At 35.5% G+C, this 27,246-nt stretch overlaps 1 protein-coding gene across 24 annotated transcripts in view; it reads left to right on the top strand.

Moving 5' to 3' along the window:
* The first annotated feature begins 1,145 nt into the window (after window positions 1–1,145).
* Window positions 1,146–27,246, top strand: part of clasp1a (cytoplasmic linker associated protein 1a) — a 127,986-nt gene continuing 101,885 nt past the window's right edge. For 21 of the 24 annotated variants that reach the window (XM_068223402.1, XM_068223403.1, XM_068223404.1 and 18 more), the window contains exons 1-2: window positions 1,146–1,267; window positions 4,943–5,489. In XM_068223402.1, the coding sequence (XP_068079503.1) occupies window positions 5,295–5,489 (195 nt within the window). In that variant the 5' untranslated portion in view covers window positions 1,146–1,267; window positions 4,943–5,294. Of the gene's footprint in view, window positions 1,268–2,544; window positions 2,572–4,942; window positions 5,490–27,246 lie in introns of those variants that run through there. The other 3 variants (XM_073912033.1, XM_073912037.1, NM_001115139.1) reach the window with 3 other exon arrangements.

Below are 27,246 nucleotides of genomic sequence, written 5' to 3' on the forward strand. Positions count from 1 at the left end.
GGGAAAGACAAAGGTGTGTTGTTGCTGACATCTCCAGTCCAGCGATTTGATCGAGCCTCGAGCTGTTTCACTGGAACAACTTTACTGTTTTGGCTCCATAGCCTGGAATTTGGTAAAGGATAAAGCGACCAAACGCAGACCCAGAATGGTTTCAATTTTAAAGACAATTCATTATGAAAATAACATTTATTATTAATAAATTCGTTTTTAGTTGTTTGAACTGAAATGAGATTCATCAGTGAATTTGACTTTTTTTGTTTGTGAACTGATACTTAGTTTCAATCATATTAAAACCCCCATAGCTTTTCTTTTAGGTTTTATTTACGGTTTGCCTACTGCCCTCTGTCTATCATGGCCTCCTAACCATCCTATATCAATCTGTCTCCTCTCCACCAATCAGCTGGTGTGTGGTCTGGCGCATCATCCAGGTTTATTCTGCACACAGGTGGTGGAAGTGCTTTGTCTAGAAAAAGCGAATATAAATGTAAGAAATTATTATTATTATTATTAGAAATTATTTGCTAGTAATTACGATTTTCTTTCCCCTTGTTTTCTGTTGGGAACTATTCTTTGACCTTTTTGCTTGTATAATACAGTAATCATATATATATATATATATATATATATATATATATATATATATATATATATATATATATATATATATGTGTATATTTTTTAATAATTCAGTTTTAAATGTTTATTTTTGGCTACAATGTTTAAAATACTATTGTGTGTAACTGTTTATTTTTATTGCCAATAAGAAGAGTGGTGCGGTAGTTTGACTAATTGTTGAAATGGCTTGCCAAAACGGTTCATTGTTTTAGCTGCACAAGGAAAAATGACCATGTGGCAGCGAGACTGAAGGAAATCCGAGGATTTCTGAAATGCGAATGTAAACAATAAATCTGTTGACCACTGTGTTTACAAACAGTTAAAACATAAGAGCAAAACTATCTAATTCTAAAGGTAAAGGTGCGTATAGAATGACTCGCATTGTGTGCGTACGCTATAAAAGGACAAAATTCACATTTGTCTTTTTCCATAATATCATAATATGGAACATTTATTCCACGATTTAATGTTTACATCAAAACTGTACGCGGATTTAACATTAAATCGGTAATAGATCGGAGGTGTCCGGCGCATGCGCATTCCGGCTCCATCATTGTGTCTACAGGAGCAGCACTGGAGAGGCAAACCTCGTTCACCTTTAATAAACCAACCCGTGTCATTTCACTCAAAATCCACCGCTAGACTCGGCAGAGTGAGTATATAACCAATTTTTTCAATCAAGCTTGTCGTTTACGTGTGCCAATTTGGAGTAAATCTTCAGAGTTTTGACAGTTTATTCGGTCGGCTAGTGATAGCTAGCATAACCGGCTAGATGATCAATGAAAAAGATTCAAATTCATCCAGACATGATTTGAAAACAGTTGTTAATTAAATACTGATACAGATTTAATACAAACGGTGTTGATTTTTCAAATGTTAACCTATATAATAGACAAAGAGGTCTTTTAAAACATGGACTTGGGAGTAAAGCATCTCATTTAGGGGAATGACAGATACTATATGAGCATCAGGGTGAATGTATTTACACTGATGATCAGGGAGGATCTGCCTTATTCATTAAATGGCATACAGTTTGAGCTTGTTTTGATGCATCGATTTTATGGAAATAGACGATGAATTTGATTTTAATTTAATCCCTTTTTTTAAACAATCATTGGTGAAAAACATATGCTCTTGTATGACTTTGCTGGCATTTTAGCTTGTGTGTTGCAGGGTTTTTTAATTTACCTGTCGAACACCAAAAGTCACTTAAGAGATGAATTAAGCTGTAATCAGAAGCATATGATGTGTGATTTGACTAATGCACAGGTAAACCATGCTTCACTACATTGAAATATAATGTAACATGTATGTGTGTTTGACATTAATGTTCTTAAATGATGAACTCCAGCTTGCTGATTTGGATCTATAGAGAATTGAGAGATGTAGCAAGGTCTCCTCCCATCATTGTTTAGCTTGGATACACGAAGTACAGGCACAGACTTGTAATGTAAATTAAGCAAAACCAAAACCACTTGCGACAGTGACGATCCAAAACACATAAGCAAATGCCATACACCACTAGCAAGTCATTGCTCTGTTTTATTTTTCTATATTTTATTATGTTAATTAATACTATCAGCATTACAATTTGAATGAATTTTGAAGATTTAAACATTTTATTTGTTTATGTTTGTTTTAATCTCAGCAGCACTGCGATACACAAGTTTAATTGAAACTTAATGTTGTTTGCCAAAGTAGTAAAGCGCATCCTAAATATCTCTTTTTGCGTTTACTCTTATACATTTTTATTGAGCATAAAAACTCAATAAATGACAAATTCTTTCCTTATTTTTGTTGTTTTGTTTTTGTTAATCTATTTTGGACTCCATTATACAAACAATGATCAAGTACATTTCATCATTTTCAAAGTTCTGCCCTGATCAATGGACATACTACATCTCTTGTTCATTTCATGATGTCTTTCAGAAGAAATTGGAGTCTGGCGAGCATCAGGTAATCTGCTTATCAGAGTAATACACTTTGCTGGGTCCAACTGTGATTGCAGCCAGATTATTTCCATGGTGCCTTAAAAGATTTTTGTTTTTCCTCAAAGCAGTGATGAGGCAAGTATCGAAGTGATGATTGCTGTGTAATATGAGGTGTAACAGCCAGAGCTTAATGTTAAATAATACCTAACCGGTAGTAAATTTTTTAAATAAAAGATATTTAAATAATATTTTAAATTCTCTTTTAATATTTTGATCTTTATTTGTGCATTTTCATGCAAAGTCCAGTCATTACGATATTAATTAATTGATTGGAGGTTTCAAGTCAGGGCAAAAATGTTTCTTGCATGTATTTTATTACACATTTTTTCACACTGTGTAACTCAGAGATTCCCAAACACTTGCTCATAGGCCAAAGTTGGCCCATGGTAAGTGATTTGGTCTAAAATTCCCATTATTTAAGCATTTTAACTCAATTGCAATTAAAGAACAATTATTTTATTTATTTATTGAATTTTTTTGCAACTTTTTTTTTGAGTTTTGTACAGTAAATATGCTCACGTATTACAAGTGAGAGATTTCTAAAGGAAGGGTGCATTACTTGATTTTAAAGTAATTGAAGGAAACGCTCACTATCTACTATCTGATTATTTATTGAACATCATCGTTGAACAACTAAAATTAAAACACATATTTCCATAAAACCAGCAGTCACAAATAAATATCTTGCACTTTTGGAAACCAAATTAATTATGTTCAGTGTTTTTCATATTAAAAGTAGAAAATTAGCAGTATCTCTTCTAAATAAAAGAACACTTGTATATCCTGTAAATAATATTGTAAACAGGACATTTCTTGAATCTTCTATAAACAAATGTTTTAATGTAAATAATAATTTTAATGTAATAGAAAATATGCCGCCTCAAAGCATCTCTGATGCAGCTTCCAATCATCTTCAATATAGTGCAAACGTGTGATGTGTAGTTACATTTTTGAAAGGTGTGCTGGTATGCGACCACGCAAAGGCTGTGCCAGACCACACCCTTGTATTCGATGCAGATGTTTAAATCAGCCTTAACAGAGCAAGGTCATATGACCACACACAGTAGAGAAAGTAATTGAAAAGTTGACCTAAAAAAATGTGATCAATTATAGGTTATGAATGTCAATTTCGATTACTTTTCGATTAATCGCCCAGGCCTACGTGGTAACCTTTGATTTGGCCGGCCAACCAATCAGATGGCGAAAATGATGGGGAAGGTAAGGGTAAATCTTTCAAACAGAGATCATCATTTCTAATTTAACATAACCTTTTGTTGTTTGTTTAATTGCTGAGCTACAAAAAAAGCAAAACTGAAATTACATGTTTCAATTAAATGTTGTAAATTAATCAGAGGTTAAAGGGTCACGTAACCCTAAAGCACATTTTTTCAGATGTTGACATGTATACATGTGTGGCACATATTTCGCTTCATTTGGTTATAAATGAGATTGTTTTTGGTTTTATTGTACGAAGTACATTGTAAAATGTAGAAAAATATGTAATTATTAATATGATTAAAGTATTTCTTTTTGTTTTTATATATTATTAAAATTAGGAAGTTACCATGGCAACTTTAATGTGATACAATTTGGTATATTTAGCACCATCAGCCCTCCACCCTTAATCAACTTTGGTAGCTTGGTAACTTAAAGCTACTTAATTTGAAAATGACTGGAAAGTAGACCTTTTTGTTCTATCAAATGTTGCTAATATGCACACATTTATGTTTTTTTTTTTCTTCTGCTAATTGTTTTAGAACTTTTTATTCAAGTGTTTATAGGAGAAATTGCTAGAAATAACAAAGAACAGAATTAATTTAAAATAATATCATTACAATATACCAGGTTGTTTTTAACAAGCTGTTTTTACAGCTTTAATCTATGGCTGTTAATTAGACCAGAACCTTTAAGCCAATAAGGTTCCAATGGCTGCACCCACTCGTACATGAAAAAATAAGGTCAATGGCTTTAAATGACTTGGAATATAGTACTCAAATTGTACAGACAACTGTTATGGTACTTTTTGTTAAACAGCAAATGGGTTTGAATGGCAGAAGAGTCATTAGCAGCATCAAACATTTCTTTGGTTGAACTATTCCTTTAACACAAGTGGAATTGCTAGTATCCCACACAGGCGTGCAGCTGATGTGTGGTCAGCAAATAAATAGTTAAGAGAATGCAAGCCGGACTTTGAGTTATGTCACCATCAAAGGGCTTTTTCTGCTTTTCTCATAAGTGGCTGTTGATCTGAGCTGACAAAAATGCAGCTCTTGCCGCACTGGCATTTGATATCCAGAGGTGGTACTCCACTAACAGCTCCCTTTTCTCATCCTTAGCAGGGAGGACTTCTGAATTATGAAGCAACGCTCCGCCGGACCCTCTCTCTCCTGCTCTAGTTACCACGACTCCTGCCGCAACCGTGATCACTTCTGCCTCTGCTACTAGTGCTTGTGGCTGGGACAAAAAGGAGAATTCGCAGTTCTCGTCAGCTGTTGTCTGGTCACATATGGTGCATCGTTTGCATTCCTGAGTCGACATCCCTACCACTCAGTTTCTTGCCAGCCTGTGGATTTATCAACACAGGATATTAATAAGCGTGTCTTCTTGTTTTGCCTGGATCACACACGCTAAAGGCCTATTTTTTTCACTTTCCACTGCCACACGGGTGGTGGCAGGACATCATAGGCCATGGAGCCCAATATGGAGTACTGTCTGACCCAGGTGCTACAGAAGGATGTTGCGCGAAGGTTGCAGATGGGTCCGGAGCTCATCGACTACATCACAGATGCTGAAAAGTGTCAGGACTTGGAGAGTGACCAGACTGCGCTGGATAAAATGGTGGACGGTATTGCCACCTCATGGGTTAACTCCAGCAACTTTAAGGTAAGGGGCGTTTTATAGCATTAAGATGATTAACAGTAAATTTCCTGCAGGTTTGATGGATTTCTTGAGATAATAAAGGGTCTTGAAGCGCCTTGGTTCAATGGGATAAGGTTAGAAATCAAGGGCTTTTCTTTTGGAATCTCTTTCAGGCTGTTGTCTGGCATAGAATTGAGGGCTTGAATCGGTCCCTTGAGCGAAAGGGAGCAGGCTTTTGAGGTCACTGGAACATTTACAGGCCTTCATGTTGACATATTCAGAGATCGGACACAATGAGAGACTTCACTTTGTGTCTACGTTCTTGGATCATAATTAAAGCATTCGTTCACCCAGAAATGAAAATTCGGTCATCACTTACTTGCCCTCATGTCATCCCTGATCTGACTTTCTATTGTTAAAGGGGTAGTTCATCCCCAAAATGTAAAATTCTGCCATTATTTACTTATTTGTCAAACCAGTTTGAGTTTCTTTTTTTTCTGTTGAACACAAAACAAAATATACTGAAGAACGTTGATGAAAAACAGCCATTTAATTTGGACTATTATGGATGTCAATGGCTGCTTTCTCCTCAATAATCTTCAGATTGTTTTCTTTTGTGAAAGAGAGCAATTCATAAAAGTTTAGAACCACTTAAGTTAGAATAAATGATGAGAATTTTATTTTTGTTTCCGTTGAACTTTTCCTTTAAACACAACATTTCCATGTTGTTGTATTCTGCGGTCGGCCGGGAAGTGCGAAACATTAAAAAGTGTGAAACACTTTTACGAAGCTCAAGAGAAATTTACATTTTGGAAAACATTTTTACCTATCATAAGGCACAATTAGGGAAAATGATATTACCAAGGATGAAACAAATGTACATTTTAGAAAAAAAAAATATCAAAACACTTTTATCAGTCCCGAAACTAATTTAAAATGACAGATTCTGCACAGAAAGCGAATGTACCACACACCGCAATTGACGTAAAATGTACTCTGAGTTATTCTGAGAAAATATCAGCATGAGAGTATGTAGAAACAATGAAATGTGAGTAAATGGTAACAAGTTAACATTAATCCACAACCAACTCACAGCAAATGTTGACTGATTAAAAAAAAAATACTCGTCCTGAACGTTTTGACTTGGGTTTGAATCCTGTTGATTAAATGTAAATTATAATCAATTCTTTACATTAATTTTGGTTATTGCTGTTCTGCCACATAAATATTAAAAATCAATAACATTTACCATGCCAAAGACACCAAGTAGTAAGAATATTTATTTGGTATGGGGATGTTTTGTTGCTGTGAAAAAGAACAAATATGATAATCTGCAAATGCTAATAGTTTACATCTGGAAAGAGGCACCAATTAACACGGACACCAGTTAAACCGTAACACCGGCTTCTTCAGTTTACTTTTAAGTTTCAGTTTCCACCATGTAGAATTGACATCATGTCCTCAATTACAGCATACGAGTGGCCTTCATTAAAATATTGAACACATCGATGCAGTATGTCTGGTGTTTCCATCTGGTCAGTGTCCTTTAGAAACTCCAAACATCGAAGCTGCTCATGTGTTTGCGACAAAACGTGCAAAACAACCCTCAACCGCAGTTCATGTTCGGTCACCATAAACTTTATTTACGCCATGTACTCCACAACATGAGTTTGCCGCGCTCCCCACCAACGACAACAACAACCTTCATCCCATCACTTCCAATGTGTGGTACATTCCCTTTCCGTAAAGAATTTTTGATTTGTATATTTGTTTCTGGACTGGTAAAAGTGTTTTGCGTCTTTTTAATTTTTTTTTATAAAATGTAACTTTGTTTCATTCTTGGTAAAATAGTTTTTCCTATGTAATTGTGTCTTATGATAGGTAAAAATGATTTCAAAAATGTACATTTTCTTGAGCTTCGTAAAAGTGTTTTGCATTTCTCGGCCACCATAGTATTCAGTGCAGTTATAACTATCACAAAAGCAACGTTTTAATAATTATTAATAGTGGAAATGTCCTTGGTTTGTAATACATGTTGAAATATCATTTGTGGTTAAAGTATCCCTTTAAAGGTGTAGATGACAGGCTAACTGATGACATTAATGTTGATTTGTGCCTTTTGTTGCAAGAACTCAGGCCAGTATTGACTTTCAGATCAATATTGTTGTCATTATTTATATACACGATGAATGCAATAGGTTTCTTATTTTGAACATTGTCTAAAGTAGACATTTAAGGGGACTGTATGGTAAAATGGATGACTTGTACTCAATTACTAGTTTCATGTCCAAGAATATTAAACCCCAACACCGGCAATGAATGGAGATAAAGTGTTTCTTGGGAATCATGCCAAAAATCCTCTTAAGGATCAGACATTAGATTTGTATTTCGAATATTTCGCCCTGACCTTATAGCATTTCTGTGCTGAGTCAGAGCTGTCCGTCTGTTTTTCGTTTCGCGTAGGTTTTGCTGATTGGTAGATATTATTTTGACAGCCCTCTGAGCCTGTTTATCTTTGATGTAATTTCCTCCAACCGCTTGTAAACATAGAGTAGCAATTATGTCAAGCAGTCAATGTTATGTAGAAAAGCGATTCCGGGTTTTGTATTTATTTAAATGCTGTAACGTTTTCATGTTGTGTGAATTCGAGGCTCAATGTTTTGCCGTTATAATGAATGAAACAAATGGCACATTTTTATAAACAACCTCATTTGAACCCACTTCGGACGGAGGATTCTTTCATGAAGTCTCATGTTTCAGCCAGCATCTGTTATAACAAGAATGGATAATATTTCATAACAGCCATTAGAACTGTGTGATGGCTGGAATGTTATTTCTGTTTAGCAGCTATTTGGTGTAATTAAGTGGTTATGTTTAACAATTGCTCCCTACCCAAACAGAGAATCATAATTGCAACTAAACAGACTTCGTAACTGCTATTTTTTTAAACTAATGAATGCCATTTCATATTCACTGTACAAAAAACAGTTTAAAAAATGGCAGCTGTGGTTGACAGAATTTTAGTGTTAAAAATATGTTAGAAACCATATAAGAAATCTCTGTTTATAAGAGCTGCACAATATACACTAAAAAATGCTGGCTTCCACACAATCGATTTGAGTTGGGACAACACAAAGGATTAAGGTTAACTTATTAGTTTTTACAAATTTTGGTGAATTAAACATAAAACATTTAAGTTTTTTGTTGTAGTTTGTAGGGATGTAACGGTATCAGAATTTCACAGTACGGTAATACCTCGGTATGAATGTCACGGTACGGTATTTATTGAATCATTTACAGGAAAAAACAAAACTTATGAAAATACTCCAAAAAAGTGTCAATGACTTACAAATTAGCCATCTATCTGTAAGCTTTGAAACAGGAACTTCAATTTTAATAACAAAAAATTATTAAACCATGTAAAAACAATAAAGTTTCAATTTAGTATTGTTGAAAACTCATCACATTCAACATTAAATCACACTCAGCCCATCTACACAGATGAGAGCTCTGCTAGTCGGACTTCTCATCAAGCATCTCCCGCTGGATCTAATCTCACTATATTTATTAAACGGGATATTTCATTTATCTTGTTGTCTTTATCTAACGACATATTCCCTGACTTTGGTCATTGGAATCTATTACTTGTTCTCAGGTAACGTGTTTTGGCTGAGCGCAAAGATGAGCGCAAAGATAAGTTAATGATTAATGTAACCACGTACATTCTGTATATTGACTGATCGCTTGCCTTTATTTCCTATAATGTATAAACTTATTGTATGTTATACTTTTAAAATGGCCATTATCGATTCTTAAAACTGATACTCAGCAAAATAGAGGCTGTGTTTCGTATTTTCACTGAAATTGAAAGGAGGCAGTTGTTATCGGCTCCATTTTGTTATAAATATCCACACAGTGAAGATGACGCTCATCTTATGCAGCACGACGCCTCAACATGTCTGCTAAGTTGCTAATATTAAAATGAAAATAGGCAGTTCCTTAAATCATGTTTACATTTTATTGTTGATAAAGTGAAACAATGAAGCCAGGATGATGTGAATGAAGTTATAAAGTACACTGTTCCCTTTGAAGATTTACGTGTGTCCTCGGTATAGTCTGCTTTTCCATATCAAACTGAGAAGAAGAGACTGCAGCCTTGATCAAACTTGCGAAGTCTGAACTTACAAGGAGAGGATGCAGGACTGAACTGTGCGTGTTAGGCTACTTAATATTCAGGAAAAGCCCCAGAGAGAGCGAACTCAGAGAAGCGAACGTCTGCAGCCCCGCCTCCGTTTACAGATGTCTCCGTTTTCCATTATCCACACTGAGACATTATCCACACATTTCGAAACGCTCCGTTTTCGGCGCTCGAGAACTCCGGCGTAGTGTGGACGGTTGGCGTAACCGTAGCAAAACTTATGCGTTTTCAAACTAAAACGCATTAGTGTAAACGGGGCCTTAGAGTTTTCCAGCTCTTTTCATCCCCGCTTCTAGCAGCACACTCCATTTCCGCATTACTGGATCTGTAGCGACAACAGACCGCAAGGGATGATGGTCAAGCATGGGCTGATGGGAATTGTAGTTTTCGCTACCTCCCGTTCGCTTCATTCGCCTAAGCAAATTTTCTCAGAAGACCTATAGTTTTACCGAGTCATGCGACTTCGGTAATATCGAAAAAAATTAATATTGCGGTATGACGGTATTTACAATACCGTTACATCCCTAGTAGTTTGTTGTGGTTTGAACAAACAACAAACAAACATTCATTCATTTATTTGTTTTATTTTCGGCTTAGTCCCTTTATTACACAGGGAGAACTTGCAAACTCCACACAGAAACGCCAACTGACCCAGCTGAGGCTCGAACCAGCGACCTTCTTGCTGTTATAGGTGACATCGCTGCCCAGTGCACCCCCGCACCACCCTCAAACAACAAAAATAATTTTTTGTATCATTTCAAGATATTGAAATATTGTGCAAATGTGCAATAGTCACATGGCAGGATCTGCAAGGTTAAGTTGGGATGATATTGAACTTTTAAAGTAAGATTTAAAGTAAATTTAAGTCATTTGGACAAATGTGTTTAATTAATTCTGCAATAAAGACATTGGTCAACATTTGAAGTGGACCAAAAACATTTTTCAAAACTGTCCTAAGACAACGGGTGTTGATGAATGTCGAATAGGCATGGGACGATAACCGTTTTCAAGGTATACTGCAGTTTGGAAAAGTCAAGGTTTTAAAAACACTAAAATGTTCTGCTTAACCATTCCTGAGGTATGAGTAAGATTTTTTATTTACATTTTTTTTGTTTGTTTTTTAGAACAACAGTATCAGCAGAAAAGATATCCAAAGATGCCGTTTTAGATTGTGAAGAAATGTGTGTTTTTGAAACAAATGAAGACAGCAGAAGTCAATAATTTGTTTTAACTATTTAGCCTAATATGTTTACTGCTCCAAAATATTATAAATATTTTGAAAATAAAATATAGTGTGTTTCAAAGGGGAATTGTTATTATTATTTTTTATCCAGACATTTAAAAAAGAAAATATTTTAGAGCAGTGATCACAATACCGTGATACTGTGAAACAGTGATATTTTTATCCAAGGTTATCATACCGTCAAAATCTTATACCGGCTCATGCCTAAGACTACTGTATATGTTGTTATTTTTATATGGTGTTTTTTTTTTTTTGGTCAAATATTGTGCAGCCTTAATATTTATGATAAGCCACCATTTAATTAATTTAAAAACAGTGTTGATATGCCAATGTTTTGAAGCATTACCTTCAGCACATTGTTACGCATACAAAAACACAACCAAAAGCAGATGCTGATGCCCACAAACATCTTATCCACAAGCAGATAATTAAAAATATTATTTTTATTAATTAATATTTTTATAATTCACTAATATTAATAATATCAATAATAATAATATAATTCACACAAAAGTAATAATGCAAATTTACATTTGAACTGATTTTGAATTGATTAAATGTTAAAGATAGCATTAAAAAACGATTTTACTGCTATAATCGCTAGCTTTAAATCAGAGATGCTATTAAAATGTGTCATTCTTGCATGTCTTGCGAAAAGGAACGGTTTGCTAGTGTTCTGGCAATCTAATGACCAAATAAGAAACAATATTACATTGTAACTAAAGTCATTATATTGATGATTTTGATGTGCCTCACCCAGCACTAATACATTTCTTGGTAATGCCAGGAGGGTTATTTCAGGAAAGTGCTGTTTTGCTGGATGTCACCAAGTCCTCAAATTGAAACTGCCTAGTGATTTAGCTCACGCCACATTTTATTCACGAGCACCAGCCTTGACAGACAGCAATTGATGTTGGGAGTAGTGTGGAAAGTATTCGGGCAGGGTTTGGGTGAGGTAGGCTCTTTATGTTAGATGTGTTCATATCGGAAGACAATTTGGCCTTTTGAAGTATAATGCTGACTCCATGCTTTATAAGCTTCACGGCGCTTGTCAGCTCCGGCTTCATTATGTAGGTTGTAGTAAAAGCCGAATTGATTTTCTGACTCATCCATAAGTTGCATTTTCAATCTTTTGTTTTGTTTGTTTTCCACTTTGTACACTGTTCACTTCGCTATAAGAAATGCTGTGTACTTATTTAAACCCAAACTGGATAAAATATGCACTAAGCTAAACATTCGGTTAAATTTGGTCCTTTTAGTTTAATTAAAAAAAATAATCGAACAGTTGAGTTGGTTCCTATTACACTCACAATTGGGTTGAAATAACCCAGCCTGTTTTAAGAGTGTTGCTTGTGGTTATTCCTGCACGTTTCTGATAACCCTTTTAAGTCTTAGGTTAACCCGAATTAAAAGCTTTTGTGGTTGCGTCTATTCTAATGGTGTAGTAGAGCTTAAATCTGATTAATATAGGCTTGTGCTGACATGTTTACACGACAGTGCATGTAAATGTGTATGCAGTCTAGACTTTTTCACTCCAGAGGACTTGTTTAGCCAGTAAAGGACGAAATGCTGTCAACACACTGTCTTTCCATGAAGGATGGAGATGAATTTGTTTTGGCAAGTACACGTAGCTCTCAGCCACTAGATGTTGCATATTAATCAGGCATCTATTCATCTTAACCCAAGTGCTTTGCCTCTGCCCAGTCTGTAAAATTAGTGAGTCAATTATTTACTGAGGTGCAAAGAAAACTGTTTTAGAGTAGGGAACCATCAGGGGTGGGCAAATGAATGCAGAAATTAATAATTGGCTTAGATTTGAAATTAAATGATTGCATTTCAATTTAAAGTGGTATTTGATTGGTTGAGAATAAATGTAATTATTAGTGTTGAGTATTGTAGTGTAGAGATTTGACCTAAAATCAAAATCTCGTTTAATTGAACATTTGAAATTGATTGCGATTTAATGAACGATTATTTATTTATTGCTGACAACTTTTGTAAAGTAAATATTTATTTTTCTTTGGTACAAGCTGCTCTTGTTGCTCAGTTGTCTCAGTGTTTAAGTTGTCTATTCTTGACATGTTGGCGGAATAACGTAGCGCAATGTAGCGAAGCGTGGTCACGAGAATTAAAACCGGTTGTGAAAGTAATAAAAAAATCAACCTGGAAAAAGTACATGGATATATAAAATTACATTGATCGTTTTGAATGTCGAGTTCAATTACTTTTCGATTAATTTCCCAGCCTTAGTGTTGGATAATTTTGCCTGCTTATTTTTCTTAAAGGTATAGTTAACCCAAAAATGAGTATTCTGTCATCATTTGCTCACTCCTTACTTGTTCCAGACTTTATTTCTTCAGGATTTAGAATTGCTTTATGGTTGCTAAATGCTTTAGAAGTATTTTCTATTGTACTACTTGTTAACTAATGTATCCTGGTTTGTAAAGTGCAAGGGCTGTGCTATTAATCGAAATTCGCTATTTATGAAAATCGAGATAAAACGATTATTGCTTCATATCCCACCCCCTTTCCAACACTACGCATTTGTTCCACTGCAGTTTCACATGAAAATTAGTAAAAGTATGCACTGTAATATGTTTTTAAAGCATGGGACACACTTCATTTATCATTGCGTATGGGCAGATAAACAATATTATATCGAATCGCAATCAAATTTATGTTGATAACGATGATAAGCTCTGGACATTTAACTCTGTATTGATCCTAAGAGCCAATCACACAGCAGAAATATGCAACAACAGGAATATATAATTGTCTTGAGATTGGAGATTCACCAAATATTTGGTGGCCAAAAATTATCGTCCGAAAATAGGTCATGCTGCGTCACACAGTATTGTTAGCATGCTCGTTTCACTTTCCCACCAGCAGTATCTGCCTTCAGCCTTGGTTGGGATACTCTTTTAAAAGTGGAATTTATATCGAAATGTATATTGTTTTTATTCAATATAGACAATAATTATAAGCCCTATTGATGTGTATTCGATTAATTCATGTTTTTAAAAACATGTTTTTTGTTGTGTGTGTGCGAGCTTAGCCTCATAGATGAGCAGAACATGCACACCATGTTGTCATATTAAGGTGAGGACTTTAATGGTCAAATACATGCAAAAATGTGTCAACAGCGTTTAGCGATTATTCACATTAACCCTTGTTTGCTATGAAGAAATAGCTGAACACAAGGAGAAAAAAAAATTAAACGCCATATGAAAGTGAGAACATAAACAGAACTGCACAGTTCTTAAAATGACTGTACACTATATTCCTGGTAGCGACTGTTTAGGAATCAATTACTTCTCAAACAAAAACAGACAAGGACAGAATTACTCACTGCTCTCGACTGAAGGAAGTTTGTAGTTTTAATAAGAAACAAATCTAGTTTAATTCTTAATGTGAAGATGCCTAAAGCAGAGTATTTCTTTTCTTTTCAGAATTGTGAGACCTTTTTGCTAATTTGTCCTATTCTGCTTCATATTGTGAAATTTAATTATCTTTAAAATGTATCGGTTGTACTACAAATCTTATTTACAGTAAAAACTATATATATCTCAAAATTTGGTCATATGGCTCTATGACATTCGATTTAAATAATTGTGATTACAGTTATTTCCAAGATAATTGGTTAATAAGAGATTATGATTTATCCCATAATGGAGCAGCCCTATAAAGTGCTATCAACTTCTTTGAGTTGCTTTCTATTCTGCTTAAATTTGAATGACTATTCTGCATTTATGCTTTATCAATTCACTCTTTCTTAGGTTATTTAAATAGCACACCACTCTGGTCTTAGACAATTATGGTTTATATCTGCCAGTTGGACTACTCTTCATGTATATGAATGTATGTCTGCAGCAAACCACTCAAGTTGCGACAGCAGAATATTCTGTCTTTAAGCAGCTTACAGAGGAAATAGGGCTGACTGGGGAGAGGAAAATGAAGGGGAAGATAAGAAGGGCATGAGAGTGTCTTTTTTTATGTTGCTGGTGTAAGTTCTGTGTCCTTTGTACCACCCTTGAGTTAAATAATAGTGGGGGTAGATGTGACTTTCAAAGAAAAAGCAACTGTTGTGTACAGCACCTCCCTTTATTGTTAAGCGTTTTTCTTCCATAGATTCCAAAACATTGAATATCTTTTTTTTTTAAACTGTTAACCAAAGTCCCAAATCAAAATCACATGGCAGTAGCGGGCACAAGCTTTTTGGTGTTTAGCAGATATCACCGGCTTTATTGTTGGTTCACTTTCAAATGATTTGTAAATGGTTATTATTTGTTCACCTATAATAAGAATGAAGATCATTTTTATAGTTCAATAAATAAGAATAATTTGCAAATCATTAGAAAGTGAACCAACAATAAAGCAGGTGAAATATTGCAATTAATGCTAATACAAAAATAAGTTTTAAGTTTCATTAAGAAAATTCTGTGGTAGAAAATTAGCCTAGATCTATTGAAACTGACCACATACACATATTATTAAGTTGATGACCGAAACCGTTGGAGACAATGATTTGTCTTTGAGTCTCTTAGGATTATGATACTTTTGGGAAATACAGTCTTGGTCTAAGTGTAAACTATTCATGCACAATATTCCAAAGAAAGACTATAGATGCGATCTAATCATTTCCCAACAGAAGAGAAATCCAGTCCCACCCTACATTCTTCTATTCTGAAATGTCAATGTGAAAAAGGGGGTTGCAAGTAACTTTTGTGCCACAAGTGAAACTTTAATTCTCTTCCACAATATTAGCATTTTTGCAGAATTTGTTCTACAATTGGCTTGATTACGGTTGTCTCTGCAGTGAACAGGAAGGGGAAGCTATTAGGAAATGTGGTGATGTGATAGAAAGCCACTTAACAAGCAATGGCATATGTTCACAATGTGTCCATGTTAGTTAAACATTTATCAGCGTTGTGTCTTGTTTTGAACCGCTGTAGTGGAGAATGCTGCTGTTGTCATTTGAGCAAGGCTCAAAGTTTAGTCGGCTGCATAACCGCGTGCAATGTTTGTTTAGTCAGCGTGTGCTGGAATGTTGAGTTGGTGAAGTCATCCTATATTTGGTAGGTGGTATATGCAGACCCTGCATGTTATGTCATCATGATAAACTCAGGAAAATGTTGACAATTTATTTGTTTAATACACTAGTGGTCAAACATATACTGAAGTTCACCTGCTACCTTGAAAATTACAACTGAAGATTCTTTCCCCAAATAGTTATTTCCCCAAAAATCCAAAAATGGTCATGACAATTAGAGAAGAAAGATGTTGAAATGACTTAATGTTACTGTCAAATGTGTGATTTTGATCTTAGTTGACATTTTTAGTAGCACATTTATGAGGATAGAATTATGTGAAAGCTATAAAAGGCTTAATATTTAGCCTTTTAGAGATTATCAGCATGGATAATGAATTGTTTGATGAATTTTGCACAGCCATTGTTAAAGATTAAACTATAGTTTGCATAAAAATATCAAGTAGAGATGTTTTCAACTTAATTTTTTCAACATAATGAAAGTATTCTTTGAATCATCGTAAGACATTGAAGAAAACTGTCATGGTGGCTGCTATAAATTTTCAGTTTTGCACAGGAATAGATCACATCTTAAAATAGAAATAGAAAAGCGTTATTTAAAATTGCAATTATATTTGTCCTTAATGGGTGTTTTTACCTCATATTTTATCAAATAAAGGCATTTGTTAAACATAGAATCTTTTTTCAGAAATCTAGTTAAAATCTAAAACTTTTGAACGTTGATTTAACTGTGCATTGAATTTGAGCTGTCATTAAAGGAATAGCTGACACAAAAATTTTAATTCTGCCATCGTTTATTTTTCATTATGCCATTTTAGGATGAAAAGTACTGTTGCTATTACCATTAGTCACTAATAAGCCATATGGATTAATACAAGCATAATGTTACTTTAGTAATGAGTGGGCCCGCATGGAATCTGCGCTCGCAGAAATTCACAGATTTTTACCAAATGTTGATCAACTATAAACCCAACTTAACAATGCATATCCTGTGATGTAACTATTGCGGATATGCTTATTGCGATATCGATGCTGAAACAATATATTGTGCAGCCCTAACTAATGTGAAAATGTTTATATGTTTAGATGATTTATTTACAGTTTGTAAAGTAATATTTTCTGTCTTTTAGTACATGTATTGTATGAGAGGCTTGCTTTGTTTACCAAATTAGTGGATCTAATTGGATTTGCATTGTAAAAATTAAATAAAAGTTTTATTTTTCATTTCATATATTACGTTTTCGTTGTGATACTCCCAAAATCATAATAAATCTGCAGGGTTTTTTTTTTCAAACTTTTGCGCAGAAATAGCAAAAAATGTCCGCAGATTCTAGTTTAGTAACTGCGTATCCACAGGCTGCCAATCTCTTCACCTGTTTTCATGGGTTTTCCTTCTCGTTTTCCATGCTTTTTGTGTCCTGTCAGTTCACATTATTCAAGCTCCCATGATCTCCGTTTCTCTGTCTCCTCGCCTTTCTCCATCACTCCATCAGTTTCTTTTCTAACAACACAGCACTGCCAGATCTTCAGCTATGTTGCACCTGTGTAATAGCTGGCACGTGCGTTATGCTCACCCATCGCCGAACTCCATGTGACGTTCACAGAGCCAAGCCGGCAGCAGGAGGTCGCCATGATGGTGTTGACGCAGGGGGTGACGGGATACCAAAGTACAGTTAGGGAATGATTGCATGCAGAGAGCGGCTGCTGTAGTCTGTCTCTCTTAAGCTACTAAAGCTTCCGGAAGACGAGACTCTGATTTACTTGGCAACCTTCCACCTCTGTCTCCCTCTCTCTCTCTCTTGCCCAGCTGTTGCCCTCCCCTCTCCTCTATCTGCAGACTCCTGCAGCTTTTAACCTCTCAAATATTTATTGCTAAAATCATCAGAGAGTTTGGCGCACTTCTGACCAGCCCTTTATCTTCTGTCGTGTGGTTGTAGTCTAGAGCCAAATTAAGTTACTTCCATAATTGCCAATAGTTTTGCATGGGTAAAATTGGATTAACAGATAAGCATTGATCCGATTTACTGTCCATAAATATTTTATTGGCATCTCTGGTATTGGATTCAGTATTGCTTTCATTAAGGATTTCAGTCAAGGGCCTTTGTCAAACATTAACCTGATGATATAAATGTTATTGAATAAAGTTTTAAAGCAGGACTTCCTGTTTGATCCAGTATGAATGCACACTATTAACCTTTTTGTGAGTCTGTTTTGTGTAGTGTGGTGCAGTTTTTTGTGTTTGCCTTTTTTTAACCAATTGCAGGAATCTTAAAGCTGTTTATTTAGTTTTATTCTCAGTATATCATGTTTTTATGATATATTACACATAACGAATTGGACTGCATCCCACAAAAGGGACTCTGAAATTGCCTGTTTTTCCAGTGCTTGATTCTTTTCAGTTCCACTACATTCGATGTGCCGTTCCACTGCTTGAACATGAACAGAGCATCCTGTGGTTTTGTGTACGAATGCATTATGGGGAAATAGAGATTTCTTTTTTATGTAACTCATCTCTTTGGCCTTGTGCTTTTGTCAGTGTTACTGAATGATTGGTTTCTGTCCTCTGAATAGTGTGCTTGTATTACCATAATAGCTCGTCATGTCCTATTGTTAATTTTTTGTTTTGCGTTAGGAAATTACCCCAAAATATATGTAGTTCTAAGCCACAGATCATGTTAAGGCATGATCATCGTTGTTCATCATGAATAGGGTTCAATATCATTTACCTCTCATTGGTGAATAACCAGTTCATAGTGCCTAATTGAGCAATGAAAAGAAAAGACAAAAATAAAAACATACATTTACTAAAAAAGCTACAATGGCATTCATCTTAGGCTACACATATTTTAGAAAATAACCAAATTTTATTTATTTATTATTTAATTGACTGGGTTGCACCTGGAAGGACATCCTCTGTATAAAACAATATAGTTGGAGATAACAAAAAACAAATAAACTAGTAGGCCTGTTTTTATTGTGCTTTTGTTTTTTTTATTAATTTGGTATTAGGGATGCTCATAATAACCGATTTACCGTTGACCGAAAGGTTGCATTTTTAACTGATTAATGACATCATTTAAATGATAAAAAAATATATATTTTTAAAAAGTTTGACTGCATAAAAGCTAATCACAGTGAATATGCTTTTTGCATTCAAAGGGGCGTCTTTTGAATGGTTTACTAATGACTGCAAGCATTTTGCGGAGCCCTGCGCACCACGCATTTTTGCCATTGCATGCTCACAGTTGGAAAAAATAAATTCTAAGCGGAAAAAGTGTGTTGCGTCAGTCATGTCTTTTTTTTATTCTTCAATCAAATGAAAGCAGAGGCGGGGTTTGCATTGATTGAATACATATTTTCCATAGAGTGATTTTTCTGCTATTTTTATTTTACGGAAAAAAATAAAAAAATAAATAATAATTATATATATATATATATATATATATATATATATATATATATATATATATATATATATATATATATATATATATATAATTGGACAGACAGCCTATGCCAGTTCTTTAAAAGGCTTCATTTAGTCTTTTCATTTAAGTAAAAAATATCTAGGACAGGTTTACCTGATTTTATACTTTTTTTTTTTTAGTTTATTCTGTTTTTTCATGCTGTTGGAAAAGCTGCAGGTGCTTGAAGAAGTGTTGTTGTTCTGTATGCTATTGTTCTCATGTTAAAAAAAACAATTTTTTCTAATTAAATAATAATTTAATATTAATTTGACTAGTTATGCGTTAATATTTGGTTAACGAGCGGCGGTTGTCGGTAAGCAAAATTAACCGAATTGAGAATCCATACTTGGTACCAAAGTACCGGTTCTCTTGACAATACCAGTTAACTCAAACGCATATCGATATGGCTCTTTGATGCATGAAAATGGTATACAACATAATTTGTGAGAGAATGCAAAAGCATTGGAATAGGGTATATTTTTTTCTCTCATTATTATAATTCGATGGACAGTTTGGAATTAATTTTTTGTAGCCCAACAGGAAAACGTAATAGCCCTGTGACAATAGGCTAGCAGTTTTGCGAGCCCTGAATATGAATACTTTGTTTTGGTGTGTTTTCTATCAACACATGTTGGGTCATCAGGCAGAAAGTAGTTCTTCTTTTCTGGCTGTATGAACCCATTTGAGTACATGAGGGTGCTTTCACACCTACACTTTTGTTTAGGAACGTATCTCGTTTGCCCAGTTAGCGCGGTTCGATTGACATATGTGAACAGGGCAATCGCACTCTGTTCCGCGCCAAAGTAATCGCTCCGAGATCGCTTGAATGAGGTGGTCTCGGCTCGATTGAAACGAACCCTGGAGCGGTTCGATTGCAGTGAGAAAGTGATCCGATCCGAGCGTGGTTATATCACAGTGTTTTATGGATATGTAATAGGCTTACGGCCATATAAAGAGAGAATTATGAGTAGGGCGGGAAGTTTCGCGAGTCTCCGGATGCCCGCAAACGAGTTATAATCTTCCGGTAATCTCGCGTCTCTCTCCCAGTCCTCAAATAGGTAGGCATCGTCACGCACCCTTCTCACCCCTCCCCACCATGTCTCTCCTCAGACACGTCACGCGCGCGCACCCTGTCAATCACCACCAAACCACCACCTCTCCTGACAGCTGAGCGGGACGCTGCAAAATAAACCCTGGCACTCTGACCAATGTAAGGAGAGTTCCCCCGCACGTGACTTGTTTTAGCTCTTTTGGTCCGATTAGAAACTTTGCAGTGTGAAAGCGAACCGCTCCAAGAGCAAAGAGCAACAATGTAACAATTTTAATCTCTGTTTCGGAACAACTGAATCGATTCACAGGTGTGAAAGCACCCTGAGTTAACTTTGCGAATGGTTGAAAGTAGACAAGCTCTAAGTGAAGTAGACCCTTTTTACATATATAAACACACACACACACACACACACACACACACACATATGTATATGTATGTATATGTATATATATATGTATATGTATGTATGTATATATATATATATATATATATATATATATATTAGTTGCCCAGCTGATCGGATGAAATCAGATCTTAATACAAGGTTTGAATGGGGCCTAGAAGTCCCCAGCTTGATTTAAATCAAAGTGCTAAACTATTGGGAGGCCCATACAGAATTGGTGCACACAAAAATCTCTTCTAAGTTCTGCAGAATTGGAATCATTCATCAGATTCTTCCTGTGTCTTTTTCTTTGTTTATTTGAGCAAAAGTTTCATTAATATTATTATATCTTGACCTAAGATTTTATACCTTTTGAAATTCTATCAGAGTACTCTATTTCCTTTGGCTTATTCCCTGATCTATCAGGGGTTGCCACAGCAGAATGAACTGCCAATTACTCTGGAATATGTTTTTCATGTGGCAGATAACTTTCTAGCCGCAACTCAGCACTGAGAATACACCAGCTCATTTTATCAGTTTATTGAAGGTTAATGTCTTTCTCTTATTGTGTCTCTCCACTCTGTGTGACTCTGTGTCTCTTTTCTGCCATTGTGCTCCATCAATGCTTCTCTTTATGAAGGGCAACTAATGAAGTCTGTTGGAGCTGAACAGCCACATAAAACCTACTTGTTGCAGTCCTTCAATGGTTTGCTTTCAAAACCTGAAACTTGAATTGAAACATCAAGGCCTTCTTGTTAAACAGAGCTATAAAGCATTCATGTGTCTGTACAGGTAGCATTTCCTTCAATTCATTCATGAAAAAACAGGTAAACTTTTAACTTTATTTTGTTGTTGGACTTCAAACAGTTAAATGGAGTCTGTGCTAAGCACACAATCAAATTCTGTAAATGTTTCGGTGTTGTACGTCACAGAAAAACAATAGGCTGTCTATGTTGAACTATGAAAAATTGTTTTAAAGGGATAGTCCGCTGAGAATGCACATGCCGACATTATTTACTCGTGTAGTTTCAAACATGAACAGAATCTTTTTTAAACTTGAAGTCAGATGGTTTCATTTCATATTAGGCCTGGACAATTTATTATTGCCGCATCGATATCGTGTGCCTTGTTGAGTCTGAGTTATAGTTGAGCAGGAGCCACAGACCACATGAGATGTCCGACATGCCTGACAATAACGTCTAATACGCAAGGCTCAACAATAAGGACTGCCTGGTGGCCCAGGGCCAGCTTGAGACACACTTGGGACAGTAGACCGGATCATTACTTGCCCGATTGGGACAGTGCTGCCTTGTCACTAACATTTAATTTGTCTGCGACTATGTAAATTACGTGCATTTTAAGTTTGTGCTTTTAAGTTTTTAAACACTACCTTTTCTATGATGTCGTAAACACCATATTGCTTTCCGGTTCCTCTTATCTGATTGACCATGATATTTTTTTCTGTAACCTGGTAAAAACCAGTACAGCGAAGAAACAGCAACATGGCGGCAACATCAAATTATAAGGCTAAAAGAAAATGTCTGTTTCTAACGTCTTGGAAGTAGACATTTACGTGTGACTAACATGACAAAATAAAAATGAAGTGATGTTTTGCAGTTTGCCGCCAGTTTGACAAGTCAGCCAACTTTTGTTAACATTTTCTGTACTGCTCTTTTTGTTTGCATAACACTTTTATTTAAAATGTATTTTAAGTATTGAAATTCTAGATTCACAGACTTTATTTTTGACACATTATTTAAAATGTGGCAAAAAATAGCTATTAACTTCCCTTTTTTTTGGTGGGGCCTGTGAAAATTTTGCCAGGGCAAGTAAAAATCTGAACCACTGGCCCGATCGGACCAGTAGAAAAAATCCATAGCGTTGAACCCTGATATACCTCTCCTGGGTGCGAGATCCCTTTCATCGCATCTTGCAGCTTTAATCTTATACTTGTTATTTTACTATATGTTTGGATAATAACAATAATAGCCTACTCGTATTAACCTTTATTTTACATCTACAGAATCGTGAAAAAAATTATTTTTATTTTAAGCAATAAAAAAAAAAAATGATTCTCATTTTAGCCAGAATCGTGCAGCCCTAGTTTAAAGCTACTTATTGTTTTTTTATTTGTACTATTCTTTTACTTGTTCTTTTTGTGTTTAATTCTTGTGTGCATGTACATTTGTGAAAATAGTTTAAAGTTCAATGGTTTGGACTGCCTTTAAAGCCAGGTTGTTAAATTTCCCTTTTTTAAAAGTTAAAATAAACTGTGAGGACTATTGTGTGAATATGCATAGAAGTTTATATTGTAAAATATGCTTTACTTTGTATATTTTCTTTTGTTTACATTTTGGGGCTATGTTTGGCACTTTCTCATTATTAAAGATGATTGTAGTTAGGAGGATCCACTGTGTATCACAAACAACCCACATCACAATGAGACAGCCAGTGTATTATCTGCTCATCCATGCTTATGAAGGAAATAGAGCTGAACTTCACACCCATATAGAGAGTTCAGCCATTCATACGTTTGATCGGATCAGATCTCTTAGGATAGCGCATGTCTTTGTTTTTCTTGCAGACATCTCTCTGTCAGTCTTGCTTGAGCAGTGAGATAAACAGGAGGTGGCAGAGATGCTGATGTGAACGTGTCGAGAGCCGTTAATTCAGCTGAATGACCAAAACACACCAACCGCCACATAGTGACGCAACCATAGTCTCCAACACAACTGTGTTTTAGTTGCTCGTAATTCTCTCTTTTTGTGTAGCTGCTATCATAGAGGATATATGGGGAAAAAATCACCTGCCTGTTCATTTGGGTCAATGCATTGTTTTAGATTGTTATTTGTTCATCTGTGCTTTTCTTTCATTCAGGCTTTTGTACATTAATTTCTTCATTCGTTCATTCATTTGTGCTTTCATGCATTCATTTATGCATTTTTTCATTTGGCCGGAAATGTGAGTCTAATATGGTGTTGTTTTCTAGTTTTGATATTAGGGATGGGTGATTACATTAAGGGCGACACAGTTGCTAGCACTGTCGCCTCACAGCAAGAAGGTCGCTGGTTCAAGCCCTGGCTGGGTCAGGCATTTCTGTGTGGGCATTTCTGTTTGGAGTTTGCATGTGTTTTCCCTGGGTGCTCCGGTTTCTCCTACAGTCCAAAGACATGCATTACAGGTGAATTGAATAAACTAGATTGTCTGTAGTATATGTGTGTGAATGCAAGATTGTATGGATTTTTCCCAGTACTGGATTGCGGCTGGAAGGACATCTGCTGCGTAAAACATATGCTGGATAAGTTGGCGGTTCATTCCACTGTGGTGACCCCAGCTTAATAAAGGGACTAAGTCAAAGGAAAATGAACGAATGATTACATTAAGTAATATTTATAATATTTTGGTCAATTTTGATGTATTTGATGTATTTGATATCATTGTGTCCAATATTGTGTTCATTGTTGGACTGAACTGAAGTGAAAGTAACAGTTATAAAGATATTTAGACCGACAATTATTTTAATATCATCAATGGTAAAACCAAGTCTGCTGTTTAATAGGTTTGTGAAAACACTCAGTTTTTTGCAGGACTTCTATCAATAGGAAGCTCATTTTCAATATGGAACACTGTTTGAAATCTAAATCTTTGAAACATTTCTTCACCATCACTTTTTGTTAGTATATTGCTAAAAAAAGTATTCATTTCTTGTGAACCATAGTTTTAGGCCCAATCCTAATTCTATTTTTGTACCCCTACCCCTTCCCCATGGGCCTTAAAACCGAGGGTGAAGGGGAAGAGCCTCAAAATTTACCCCTAAGAATTGGGACTGCACTACAGCACCTGCACACATCATCATATGTCATTGAGATCTCTGATTCCAGTTGTGCTATTTATTGGTATTTATCTTCAGGAAATCACTTTAGGCATATATCATTTTATCCTCTAGTGTGACAATAAGATCGTAATACTGTGCATTTAACACAGTGGACATATTCATCTATGTAAACACACCAAAAACAACATTAACATTAGACACTGTAAAAAGCTCATTCCCAGCCACTAGACTTTTCTGACAGGGTGACCGAGTGTCACTGTGTGTCAGAATGTTGTAGGACTGCTATACAGGAGTTATGAATATGGATTTTAGATCGCAAAATTTAGCGGTTTTTATTTAAGCGTAATTTTTTTTTAAAACACGAACGCGGTTATGAATATATTAAAACGTGCTTTTTTGTTGTAAAAATTCATAATAATGACAAAAAACACTAATTTGTGGATCTCCTTACTTCCGAGTGTATCTATCTGCCCTTGTGGCTGGTGTATTCTAGGAAATTTCTTACCCTTTGGTTTCAAGTGTGGTCCTGAAAAATCTTCATTTGAAGGGCTATTCACGCCTTCCTTTTAACCCTACGCCATCAAGCTAAAAAGAATTGGGACACCCCTACCCCTTGACGTGAATGCGCAAAATGAGGGGTAGGGGTAAGGGGCTCGCAATTGTGACAATTTTGGTCACATATGCACCCAAAATTTAATCTATGCGACTATAAAATATATTAGGAAGCATTTGTGCCACCGCATATAATGGTTGTAGTGCAACCTGTTTTAAATTTAGAAATTTTTTTAATTTGTGGAATCGTTCTTTCCTAACTTATATTGGTTTATATTAGCTGTCAATCACTCAATGCTTTCTGTTGTGAGAAGGCAGGGAGCTTCTTATAAATGTGGGATATGTAAACGGCTGAAGTCTGGGTAAGACGCAATGAAAAGCAGGCTACATAGGTTTGCAAGCTCACCTAAAGTTACAAATAATGGCGCCGATGATATCAATCATGTTGTGAATGTTGATCTGAAAGTCCAGAGTATGTTTTTTGGGTAGTGTGCTGAAAGTCTCAGAGTAGATCAGCAGTTTAATGGCCTGAATCTCCATGCTTTGCATTTACTGCGAGTTCAACGCAAATTGCTGCTGAATGTAAAATCTTAACACTGTGTACATCATTGCCAAAGAAGCTCGACTGCGGTATATTAGTTAATATACAATTTGCAGTTTGTGGGTGCTCCTAATTTTTTTTTTCTGATACTCCTAAATTTTAAAGTTGGGAGCACACGTGTTATCAAGTAAAAAGGTTTATTTCGAGCCCTGCATCAGGCTTTATTCATAGTTTTATAACTTCTGTTAATCTGTTTTTTTTTTTTACATTGACTTCAATTTATATCTATTCTAAAAAATCTGCATCCCATTATGAATTTAAAAGACAACAATTCAATTCTACACACTACCCTGCATTGAGATGTACAGTATTCAGAATATCGCTGTTTGGCCTTTAATGTTATGAAAGACTAGTTTCAGTCCATGTTCGCTTCATGACTTTTGAGTGAAAGCATGCATGAAGACACATTTTAATAGCATATCTAATTGACTATTACCTATTATAATTGTCTGAGCTTCTTCACACTGTCTAACCAAAACTTTCTGCTTGAGCAACAGAAGTGTTATTTATTTAGTGAATTTAAAAATAGACTCTTGCTTCCACTTCTTGCCTCTTTACCAATACTTTTAAGTTATACAGACCACACACTGGCTTTAAAGATGGCAGCGACTTGATGGATTAGAGAAAGTTGTCTTTGACACACACTACACTCATGCACACTCAGCTGACTTCAGCTTTCCTGCGCTGGTCAGCACCTGCTGTTTGTGAAGGCTGCTGCATGTGTTTGATAAGGGGAAATGCACGTTGTGGGACATCAGCTGTAGTTCTGCCTCCGTCAGGTTTCCATTCTGTTGCCGAGGACTGTCCACATTCCTTTCTTGCTGTGTCAAGACGGCCCTCGCTTCGCCCCAAGGACATTCTTCAGTATATATTCTAAGTAGTTGGAAGGTTTCCTTTGACCACTAAGTGTAGGCTTGTGTGGCATGTTATTGTGAGGAAGAAGGGAATGCACGGGTTGTCGTAATCAGACCTAGTTGATACTGATCGTCTTTTGACTGTAATGAAAAAATGATTTTGGCTGATTTATACATATATACTGATATTAATGTTATAGACACTATTGTGTTCAAATTAGGGCTGCACGATAATGGCAAAACATGACATTCCCGTATTTCGTTTTGCTGTGATTTTATATTGCAAGATGAATATAATTTCACCAGATTAATTGAATAGCTTTATTTGGAAAGAATTCATTAATTTAGATAGACTGAGATGATCAAGTCTTTTTCAATGCTGTGCATCTGCATAAATTATAATAAATTACAAGCAAAAATAAATAAACAGGGATTTATGGTTTTCTGAGTAGTCTAACAGTATTCAAGTACAATCAAACCTAAAATAGCATGTCATATTTAATAATATCTTCATCTTTTAATTTAGTGGAACAGTTCTATAGATCAATTCA

The sequence above is a fragment of the Danio rerio genome, chromosome 9 (assembly GCF_049306965.1).
Source record: "Danio rerio strain Tuebingen ecotype United States chromosome 9, GRCz12tu, whole genome shotgun sequence".
Lineage (NCBI taxonomy): Eukaryota > Metazoa > Chordata > Actinopteri > Cypriniformes > Danionidae > Danio > Danio rerio.